At 37.3% G+C, this 12,446-nt stretch overlaps 1 protein-coding gene across 2 annotated transcripts in view; it reads right to left on the bottom strand.

Moving 5' to 3' along the window:
• Positions 1-12,446, bottom strand: part of LOC146003578 (rho-associated protein kinase 1-like) — a 96,574-nt gene that overhangs the window by 66,146 nt on the left and 17,982 nt on the right. Inside the window, exons 3-5 of one of the 2 annotated variants that reach the window (XM_083141878.1) lie at positions 7,994-8,206; positions 7,054-7,212; positions 2,587-2,833 (exon numbers count right to left, since the gene is read on the bottom strand). In XM_083141878.1, the coding sequence (XP_082998004.1) occupies positions 2,587-2,833; positions 7,054-7,212; positions 7,994-8,206 (619 nt within the window). Of the gene's footprint in view, positions 1-2,586; positions 2,839-7,053; positions 7,213-7,993; positions 8,207-12,446 lie in introns of those variants that run through there. The other variant, XM_083141879.1, reaches the window with a different exon arrangement.

The raw sequence follows: 12,446 nt of genomic DNA, 5'->3' as shown, positions 1-12,446 counted from the left end.
CGCAGGCAGAGCCATCGAGATTTTTGCGGTGAATTTTTTCCCTTAAAATAATATAATGTTCCAACATTTATATATTTTTCAAAAATATATGGAAAAAATTACGCGTTAAATGCACCATATTTAATCCATTTAAGATAATAAATTATTTAATGGTTTAATCGAAGGGGGGTGAATATCCAACTCTTACATAGCAGGCCTTAATTGACACGTGGTTTCTGGGGGATTCTGAAGTAAACGTGGGGGGAGGGGGCAGTATCCAACTTTAGGTCTTAGATTATGGAGGGTATTTTAGTTAGAGGGGGATTGATCATTAAATTGAAGGGGTATCCAATTCTTGTGTATTATTATTGTCTTAGACTGTTGACTTAGAAATTCTGGTGTGGAGACTGAGAATTAATTTTTTGGAGGAGGCAATATCCACTCTTCAATATCAACAGTAAGTCTAAAATTGGTATGGAAATTTTGGTTGTAGGATTGAGTATTAAGGAGCATAGGAAGCTCTTGATAAAGTGTTAAATTTCAGATTGTCAAGGGATTTCTATAGTGAAGAGAGAGTTCGAACATTCAATTTTGCAGAGACTATTTAGCGATATGGTATCCAAATGTTTTCGACATTTCGTGCCCAAAGACAAGCTGGAAAGGACTAAATATCTCGGGATCCAAAGAAAGCATTGAAATCCCATTAAGAAATGGATGTAAGAATTTTCTTGCTCGTTTCGCTAGCTATGGTGTGTTACTAGAATGCGTGTTTGTCACTTTACTGAGGTGAATGATAAGTTTTATACTATAGCTGCATTGCAAGACATAAGCGATATTCTCGACATTCATAATTGGTATACTGCTTAATTTAAAGCAGTTGTATCATTTGGTACAAGAATCTATCGAATCTGCATTTCTAACTTCTTGTCACAGGAAAATTTTACTTTAAGCAGTTAAATTTGCATTGAAGATAAAATGATAAGTTTTATACTATAGCTGCATTACAAGACATAAGCGATATTCTCGACATTCATAATTGGTATACTGCTTAATTTAAAGCAGTTGCATCATTTGGAACAAAAATCTATCGAATCTGCATTTCTAACTTCTTGTCACAGGAAAACTTTTCTTTAAGCAGTTAAATTTGCATTGAAGATAAAATCCACGTAATTATTGTTATGGGATACAAAAATAATTATATTTACCCAAAGAAAAAGGGGCGTGGGGAGATGAATCCCTTGAATGAGCAACCGTATTATATTATCGCCCAAAGCTTAAGAATTTCTAGCTAGGGTTCTGTAATGTCTCGTGAAATAATAATTTAATCGGTCATACGGCTGGAGCGTGTAATTTTGTTTGCCAAAGTGGAATTTTGTGTCTTTATTTTAAGTTGTGTTACAATTTATGTTAAATACTCAAATTGTGAGTTTAATAAACCCACTCACAAACACTATTTACATGCATATTTACATAATTTGATTTACTACATTTAACCAATCAATGTGCTAGCTTTAATGTTTTTCGAAAATCAGTTTAACATGTTATTTCTTTTTCATTTTTTAATTTAAAATTTTGGGTACGTCAGCACTTAGGCTATTTTGCACCCGTCACTTTATACCGAGTCGAGACCCATACATAACTGTAATGTTGGAAGACTAGAATCTTCTGACTTAGGTTAACAGAACTAAAATAAACATAACTGTAATATCGTGTCGTAACTAAAATATTAAAATATTCTGACTTCGGTTAAAAACTGAGGCTGTAAAGAGGCACTCAGCACACTTAAGGACAAGACATAGGAAAACACACAGAATTATACTGGCCAAGGCCAGTCGCCAGAGCCTCGTTCGTATGCAAAATGCAGTCAAGGGTGTACTACGTGGAAGTGAGGTTGACAATTGGGTGTACTATGTGGAAGGCCACAACTTACATCCCAACATGTTATTTCATTCAAACAGACATTAATTATTACGTATTCATCCAAACTATTTTTGGGGGATTATGATGAACGATTTTAGGGGCGCTCTTGAATGATGGGCTTAAGGAGGAGGGACATGTATAGTGTTCAGTAAAGATAAGGAAAAGTTACTTTCTGTAGACACGCTGTCTTAATTATATACCTTGTGGGGATTACGATATGGTATGAGGATGCGAATTATATAATTTGGGGGGACGTATGACATGATTTTGGAGGGATGCGCCATTAGTCTTTGGGGGGAGTGGTCTCCACTGGTTACTAAGAATGAGATTATTTGAACAGCAACATCTTAAGTCTTTTGCCAAATTATTTGCGGAAGGTACAAGGAGTGCAATCCATTACTGAGCCTGCTAATGTATTCGTTGCTGAAGTTAAATTTTATGTGGGGACTTAATTACTGAATTCACATCCTATTATCCTTGTGTACATTATGCAGGAAGTGTCAGATCAGCTGATTGGGCACCAAAGATCAAAGAGTATAGAATTCTAGGTTAAGCAACCTCTAATGAATAATTTTAAAGAATGGAAAAAAAAATACGAGTAAACTACAAGAAAGAGTGTTATTAGAAAACAACACATTAACAACAGTGTGACATTCCAACGTCTTAAACATGAATTAAATTTAATACCTTCAATCTCATCGTGAAGTTGGACGGTTTCTATAATCGCCTTTCTCTCATTGATGATCTCTTCCTGAAGTTCTGCCACCTGCTTTCTTAGAAGGTCTTTTTGCTGCTCTAGATTCTCAAGCGTATTCTGTGAAGGACCTCTGTTTTCCAAACCCTGCGGCTGAATTGACGATAATCTCTCAACTTCCTCGCTAAGTTGACATTTAGCCGCCATCTCGTTTTCAAGTTTCTCCTCCAAACTTTCAACCTGCACTGACAAAACAATTCTTAAAAGCAAAATACTGTTGAATACAATGGTATATATCACATCCACTCATTTGCAACGGAAAGAAGTATATATGCATTTATAATCAGAATTAAAATTACAGATACATCGTACTCATTATGACATCAATATTTTTTATTTTGGTATATTCCACAGTAATATATGTACAATCTTGATTTATTAGGTTTATTTAACTTCACTCACTGTGTCACTCTTGCATGTATTCAATGTATGATTATAACACAGATATTTGTTACTGTGTGGTGAATAACAAGTGAAATATCTCTATTGGTTAATTGGATTTTTTAGATTATTTAATTGATTAGTTTACATTTTCACCCGCTTGGAAAGAAACAGAGGAAAGGCCAGTGGTGTTCTCATCGCATGGCTGCCAAGTGCATGTAAGTAACACCATTTTCATTAAAGTTTCCAAGTTTCTTTTTATTGTTTTCAGTAATTGCATGATGTATACAGTTTTGAAACACGCCTTTTATGGCATTGAAACACCAGCAGTGTTGCCAATGCACAGTCTTAATTTCCAAAAACAACGATTTTCCTAGTTCCCCTTAAAGACGCCTCATTCGATTGGCTATGGGTAGAAATGAACATTTTTTTTTTCACTTCCATAGATGCCGAGCTAATACACCTAACCGAACTGAAATTTACGGTGTGCATGTCGTACATGTGTGTTATGTGCCATTTTTCATGCTTTGTAAAATTTCATTTATACTTCCCGTTACATCTGGCAACACTGGGTGGACACTATTGAAATCCAATCTTTGTTCCCCGGTTTAAAAATATATGCATGAACAAGGCTTCAATTTGGTATAAGGATTATATGCGTGCCGCTTCCGGTTCAAAAGTTGTACTATCCCCAACCTCGGGTTGCGTTGTAATTGGAACACGCAGCAGTTGTCCCAACTGTACATCAGTTTGTGTAGTATTGTCACAAAGAGCAAACTCTTCCTCAGTCTGTATACAATGGAACATTTACAAAACGCAGAAGACAATATGAGAACGTTTAATAAAGAAAATCGTAACTCAAGAGCTAATTGTCGTAGAGAGGTGAAATTAGTTTTGTTTTCTACCTTAAAGACTGGACTAATAACAGGGGTAATATTTATACATTTAGCCTATCCTTAAGTGTCAAAGGGAGAGAAGAAAACTGAAACTTTAAAAAGAATGTGCCACTCCTGTGCTCACCCCACCTCATCCTCCAATAAACCGAAGTTAATGAAAAAATGTAGTAATTATATTGCGGTGGAACATTCCTAAAGTTTGTTTGAAATCAGACTGATACTTCTTCGCAAAATAATAATAATAATAATGTTGCATAAATCTGCAGTGTTGCCTGCTTATGGAACATTTTCCGAAATTTCGCTTATTGGATATGAACACTGGATAAACCATATTTGGATACAAGCACGACAAAAGACCACTCTATGAGTATACGTAATGCCCGTGACACAACGCTGATAAAAACCGAAATTACCGCGGTGGCTCAGTCGGTAACGCGTCTGACTACCATGCTAAAGGTCCCGGGTTCGATCCCTGGCCGGTTCAAATCCGGGAACTTTTCTAACGATGGAAGTGGCCCCGGCGCCCACCCAGCGTCGAATAACATGGGTACCTGGGGGAAACCCTGGGCGGTAAAGGCGGTCAGGGGCATGATGCTGATCTCATCACCTCCACTCACGACCGGATAAAGAAAGAAAGGGGCGTTACCTCCCACCCCCTATACGCCTTCATGGCGTGGTGCTATGCCCAGGGGAGCACTTTCCTTTTTTCGAAAAAGTTCAGTAGTTTCGGAAAACTTTGTGCCTTTGGGCCCGCTTCCCTCTGGACGCTTTATTGTCGGGCGTTGCTTAAAATGTTGATTATTACTCATTCTTACATGTATATTTTTTTTAAAAAAAAAGTCAGTAGTTCAAACGTTAGAGCCATTTACATAAATATATCCCATAATATTACGTAGGTAATGAAGGAAAACAATGAACTTTGTTCATAAAAGTAACACTGGATATATTATTTTGTAATTCGAGAATGTCATACCTTCATATGTGCACTAAAGAACAAAAAATACAGAACTGAAATATCGTTTGCAGTTTTCTAGAAATGGCACGTTAATTGCTTCCGCGCGTTGATGGTCTATACATCAAACATCCGTCATCAACGGGAATACTGACGTGGTCGAAATATCGACAGTCCGACCATGGAAGGTATGTTTCTAGAATTGTATTCTGCGTTTTGTTTATGTTCGAATATACACAAACTGTGGAAGATTTTGCCCTTCGTAACAAGACTACACAAACAGATGTATAGTCGCAGGCAATAAAATTGGGAAGCCTAGATCCTGAAATATTCGCTTCCCTGCAAGGAACACTCTGTCGTTTCTCATCTCACCCTATTTCTTCATCTTCTCTCTCTCTCTCTCTCTCCTTTGTATCACACATCCTGTTTACCAACATTTTTCGACAAGATAAAAGAAGATAGGCAAGAACTCTCGCAGTTAAATTAAGTTTGAATCACTCTAAGCAGAATTACATTGTAGGCGTATTACCTTCCACATTCGAACAAATCTCATAATGGATATCTTTAATATGTAAATAAAGTGTCTCACAAATCTAAAAACATGTATCGTAATAATAAATATTTAGTATTTACAGTGTGTACACAAACGTACACACCCACCTCCTAACGTATTCTTTCAAATATGTTCCATGATCCCTTATCTCTCTTTGCTATTAATTGGCTATTGCAAATCATTGGTACAAGGCTGTTGAGGGTAGGCAGTTTTCTCGTATACGTAACCAATAATTCATGACGCTGTGTTCGTTGCTTAGATACGAGTACGTAAACGTTCTCTGGAACCCTAGAACTACTCCCAATAATTTCGGTTTCTTTAGATCTTCCTTATCTTAATCCAGAACCAATTTCCTTATCCTGAAGTAATAAAACCTTGAGAAATGTACCATTACACGTAAGATTTTTATGAACTTGAACTCATATCGTATTTTAGATGAATTTCGCAATTTCCCTGTGAACGGGAGAGGTCCGTATACAACGGGCACTGGACTAAATCTTGTTTTTCTTAAACTAAACTAAACTAAAGAACTTCAGAATACCAATATATTAAAGGAGTCTGACTTCCTGGAAGAAACTGACGAAGCATTTGCATATTTTTCACTATTTTCTTATTCTCCAACTGTGAATGAAGTGAATATCTAATAAGAAAAGATGGCCATATATTCCTAATTTCTAACCGAAATATTAAGTTGATTGATTGATTTACCTTATTTTATTTCGCTTCTTGTTGCCACTTTTGGAAAATTTGTGAAGAAGGGGATGAGTGATGATATGATTAAATTGATGAATGGACACTCACAAACATCCATGCCCAGCCCGGGGTTCGAACCCACGACCCCTGTTATCGTAGCGCGAAGTGATAAGCACTCCGTCACGGGAGCCGGGCAGAATGTTAAGTGTTTATTATTCTTATTACGTAGTCTTTCATTCGCGAAATGAAATGTTTGATCAATTCCTTTCTCCCCCATTCGGTACCCTTGGCTTCTAAATGTTCCCCTCATATATCTCACTTAATATTGCTACTTTACTTAGTTTTCCAGCTCTCAAGTTTGTCAAAGTTTGTTTTGAGTTAACTATGTGTTCAGATTTGCTAATCAGCACGAGACCTACAGTATAAAGTGGGATCAGAACCACTACGTGCTTCCACCAGGTATGGAATCCGCAACACCAGCATTTCACTGCGTCAGTAGGTATTTCATCTTTTATCTTTAGCTAAATACGTATCATCCTTCTTTCTCCGAACTTTTATTTTTTTATTACGAAATAGTTTTCCATTATTTATATATTTCTGTTTCTTACCGTATTATGAATGTATTCAGTAAAGCTATCATATATGAAAAATACAAAGTGAGATATTTTAGTTACTATAATTTCCATTTCATAAAATGGTGATTGAACGATTTTAGTATGAAATGTATTCCTTAAATTAAATACTACCCTGAAGTACGCCGTATTTCTAAGTCCAGGAAGGTTAATTAAGACTGGCCCTAAAATTTGAAGTGGGATCTGAACCATTTTGCTCCTGCAACGTATATTGAATCCGAAGCGCATTGATTACAAGATTAAATTGGAAAATACAAGAAAACTTTATTTGAAACACATAATGTGACACCTACTTGCTTTTCCAACTCAGTGATTCTAATCTTCACTTGATTTTCGTTGTATACCTCTCTCCTCTTTCTTGATTCTTGATCTTGCAACTTCTTCTCGACTTCCTCTAAAATGGTTTCGGTTTTTCGTTTTACCTCTGCTTCAGTTTCCGCTTTCTTTTTCGTCTATAAATAAGAAACATTATTAAAAAATAGAAATATTAATTTAACGGTTGCAATACTGTATTACCCCACTTATTAAGCCAGACGACCCTGTAATTAATCACATAGCCTTAAAAATTCCAAACTTTTATAAAATAAGGAAAGAAGAATACAGTGATCACATTGTGACTATGAATATATTGCAAGTCTAGGTGAAAAATAATCACACCAAGAAATCAACCAAATAGGTTACTAAAGAAATTCAGTGGTTAACTGAAATTAATTTAATCATAAAATCAGCATATAATGCATACCTAACAGCCTCCCACCATATACACACACACATGATGCACTACTGAAGGCTTATTACTTATCTTTACTCCACAGTATACATACTAATCAATTCAGTGGAATATTTTATCATTGTATAATCTATATAGTATTATCATGATCATTATGTTTTTTTACTGAACCAGAGATCGAACCCATGCCGTCAGTCGCCGTCCAAAGCAAGGTGCCTTAGACCGAACGGCCACGGAGGAGGACCTATACATAAAATAGATAAACGAAAATTTTGAAATCTTAATTTATCTTAGTAAGTACTATACTACCCAGAAAGTTAAATTTAAAGTGAGAATTCAGTACGTAAGAATAGCACGTTTTGTTGACTTGTTCAGAGAAGAGTTTCAAAACGCGTGTTGAATTAAATGAAACTTTAACGGAAACATTATTGCCTTGATGAAGATCAATCGCATTCAACTTATAAAGTTGATGTGAAGTACAGTAAGGTCTCTAATCTACTTACGTTTTCCAGTTCCCTGTGGAGGACTGTGATTCCTTTCTCTAGCTGAGACTCCTCATTTTTCAACTCCAGTTCCCTTTCAGAAATTTCTTGCAAATAGTTCTCAAGAACTAGTTTGTTGTTTTTCAATTGCTCTACTAGATGCTTTTCCTCATCTAGAAGTTCTTCTAGCTGACAAATTGGACTCTTTCTCCCATTATCAATACAGCTTGTTGGCTGTAATAAACAAAATTTTAAAAATGATGAATCACTAATATTCTTTTTTTCAAAACAGACACCGCATAAGATTTTTTTCTGAGATTTCCATTTTATTATATAATGTTAATTTTTGTCCACTATACAGGATAATTTTCCATGATGACAAGAGGAAATTCTACTTCGAATACACTACGGATACCATATGATGAGACTTGTTCTCGCTTTAATAGTACATAGTGACCACAAAGTCCAGTTACCCCTAAAATAATAAACGCAAGAACATCTACTTTGTAGTAGTATTTTTAGATAACTTAAAAATGAAGTTAAAATACTGTTCTGTGTTACGAACCATGGATTACCAAAAGGCTCAGTGTGTGTACCATGATTCTCATGGCAAAGGATAATACACAGTATTATTAACCAGTCTACATTGTTCTCCTCTGGTCGAAGGTCTACCACATTTCCCTGGTCCTTTACACTACTTTTTGAGAAAAATTTATATTCTTTTCAACGCAAAAGTGATTGATTCACCGGGGTTTCTCGTTGAAAACGTTGCAGAAACTCAGTATGCAATTGTTTAGTAGTTTTTCCCGTTTGATAGATGCATCCAACTATCAACAACAACACGTTCTTCAATATTGAAATTAGAATTACCAGCCATGGTTTAGTTTCTATGACTAAACCAGAAGGAGAAATATGTGCTCATTGTTATCTGTATAGAGGAAACGGGACTTTTGAATCACCCTGTATATTGATTTACAAACATAAGAATGACTTGTGTATCCATGTATGAATGCTAGTGTTATTGATTAAGAGTTGTCCCATTGGAAGTTAAACATGAAGAGTCTTATTCCATCCAAAGTCATTTTCGTACATATATAATATTGTTCTGGATTCAGTCAGTCTACACCACTGTAGAAAGTTTCAGATCCGGGGAGTTTACTGACGAATCGTGTTTCACATGCACAAGAATTAGAGCAAAACTTGGTACATTTTTAAGACAGTTAATGTACATACTTTTTCTAATAAATCGATTATGAGGTTACAGGAAAGCTAATATTTGGAGAGAACAAACAGAATTTTATTCAAATAAACCCTGCCCGGATCAAATATGTACACTAATTACTGTGGATACATGAATTGAATTCTTGGTTATATTGTACATGCAAAGAGAAAGTACACAAGAATGAAATATCTAACAATAATGAGGATAATTCAAGAATATATCGACAATATAAAAATAGTCCTCTCCGATGGCGTAGTTTAACGTTGTCACCTTCAAATCCGGGAACTTTTCTAACGATGGAAGCGGCTCCGGCGCCCACCCAGCGTCGAATAACATGGGTACCTGGGGGAAACCCTGGGGGGTAAAGGCGGTCAGGGGCGTGATGCTGATCACATCACCCCCACTCACGACTGGATCAAGAAAGTGTGGGGCGTTACCCCCACACCCCCTATACGCCTTCATGGCGTGGTGCTATGCACAGGGGAACACTTTACCTTTTTACCTTGTAGTCAAGGGGTGTCGGATCCGATCCCCGGTGGATCCTACTTTAAACTGTAGGTTCAGTCGCGATTAGCCTATTTATGCATCAAATTGATTCGATACAGTTCGATACAGAACGATACAATTTGGTCTTATTGAAAGATTCGCTCACTTCGACATTTTCTCCCATATTTTTTTTTTCTCGAAAATTCTAAAAATTTCGAGAACCAAGATGTTCATTACAACGTCCAGTTCAGAGATTGATATACTGAAAAATACATATACCGTATATCAAAACATGACGTGGAAATATAACTCATTGTTGAAAGAATTGGAAATATTGCAGCAGATTTAATAAATACGTGGGTTGGAAATTTAATAGTGGCAACACTGCTGTATATACGCCATGAAACGGAATCGGTGCTTCTCACTTATACCACTTGTTAGTTCGATACCTAAGCTACCTCCCAGTAAATGGACTCTTCCTTTCAACACTAGGCGCATGCGCAGTGACGAGAGGAATAGAGTATCGTTGGAGTTGACAGTCTAAAGTTGCGTAGTCAGAACCCCACTAATCCGCGCTTTCCAGATTTCACCGGTGATGCACGCTTCGGCTTTCCGTATTTCATCGGGGCGCACCAAAGCTTTCACCAGGTTAAACCATAACGTCATCAATTTACACCTGCCTCAAGAGCTCGCGCGGCTGGTGAATCAAAATGACGTCGTCTGCACTGAAGCTTCTTCTGATTCGTGATACGCGTTCTGTACGTAATAGTACGGAATGTCACGCCGATTTTTTTTGCACGGAGGGCGAATAAAATGGATGCAGGCACAAACTGTCAACATTTTAAATACTACTACCCCTACTCCTCCACTTGCCCGCAAAGTGAAATAAAGTCTGCCGATGCATCAAAACATGCGTCTACCTTCTGCTGCAACATGCATGAATACATCCATTTGCAAGATCTTTACAAAAGATCTTTACAAAAATATCTTTACAAAAGAATACCACTTAAATTCGTACTGCACATGCAAAATAAGATGTCGTTAAATGAAAATATATAATATTCATGAAATATCTTCTGTGATTTAGTCACTTATGGTGTTTTTTTCCTGATAAACTCAGATATGCGTGCGCATTCCGAATGTAACTTTCATTTGTTTCAGTATGAAGCTTTCCGAATTTCACCGAAATTGACGTCATTTTTGGTGCACCAGTGTGATGCACGCTGGTGAAATCTGGAAAGCGCGGAATGTGAGAGTTCTGGTGATTCTCGCCGTATCTCCAGGACAGACCGTCAATGCGCAGTTTTACTGTTCATTTTTGGAACATAACCTGCGACCTGCGTTGCAACCTGTGGCTGATTTGTTAACTCGATGGGGCTGGCAGATGCTCTAGCAGTCCCTGTGACTTTGATTTGGTCCCTAAGATGAAGGGCATTCGCATCTGAACTGTTCCAGATAATCTTCAGGAAATAGACAGCTCCATTCAAACCATCTACATAACAGGCTCTGCTACAGAAACACTACGACTTCCACATCGCCGGCAACGGTTGTACACAATCCTGGTGACTACATCGAAGGGCTGTAAAAGTTTCACGCAGGTATCTCTTTTGATTCATTTGAGAATAAATAGTTGCCACTATTAAATTTCCAACCCACGTACCATCAAAAAATATTTAAATCATCCTATGTGGAATGTACAGTCACCTGTAATAAAAATTGGACACACGAATCCTTAAATGCCCGATCACCTGCATGGTGTTATGCGTGTTGCCTAACCATACGGTAGAACTTGCTATTGAAAATGTTTTATTAAGATCCACTCATCGACGTAGAGTTTGGCAACACATAAGCATTGCGGAGAAGCGAGTATTTCAAGATCTATGTGTCTCATTTTTTTTGCAGATGACCGTACATAATGGTGAACATTTTTAAATTAAATATGTGAAAACGTAACACTATATTCAAATTTTTCTTTTGAATATAAATTATGTGCTTTTGACTTTTAACAATTGTATATACTTAATTAGGAGCAGCAGTGGTCTAGTCAGTCTGACTGCCACGCGGAAGACCTTGGTTCGATTCTCGGAGTGGTTTGGGTAGCCCGGGGCTATTTCGACCAAGGGGCTATTCCGATCGATGAAAGAATATTCGATCCTAGCGCATTGTTAATGTTCGTGTTGGCGAACTGCATGTCATTAGTGGAGAAGGAGAACCTACACGGTTGAAACGCGCAAGACACTGCTGTTGTTTGTAAATTGATAGTTAAACAGATAAGCTTTGCAACGTAAGCTGTACCAGCCACATTATTATGAATAAGTGAGTAACTACAGGGTGGCTCAATAAGTCACTTAACACCCTCAGTACAAGGTCACTGCGGCATGGAATTTGAAATTGGCGATGACCAATCGTTATCTGGCCAAGGGGGAACCACATTGACGCCACTCTCACGGTCGGCGGCCATCTTGATGTCCGCCATCTTGAATTCAACTTCAGAATTTTAAATGGGAAGGGGGTCGTGCGACATATAAAAATGGGCTAGAATTTCAGGAGAAACGCAATGGTGAAGGTTTTTTCGACGTATCTTTAACCAGTAAAAAGTTATGACTGAATTCTTGTACCAATTTGCTCCTTTTCGAGGTGTTAGAAAAATGCCTTAAAATTTGTTTAGCGCTTCGGTAATGCATCGAGATCAAAGTGACGTCTATGGAGTGACGTTCGCATGCCATTGCACACGATTTTAATCGGATACATCCATGAAGAGCTGTG

This window comes from Lepisma saccharinum, chromosome 20, assembly GCF_977018435.1.
Source record: "Lepisma saccharinum chromosome 20, izLepSacc3.1, whole genome shotgun sequence".
NCBI lineage: Eukaryota > Metazoa > Arthropoda > Insecta > Zygentoma > Lepismatidae > Lepisma > Lepisma saccharinum.
Note: the sequence above shows the minus strand (reverse complement) of the source record. Positions and strands in the feature narration are given on the sequence as shown.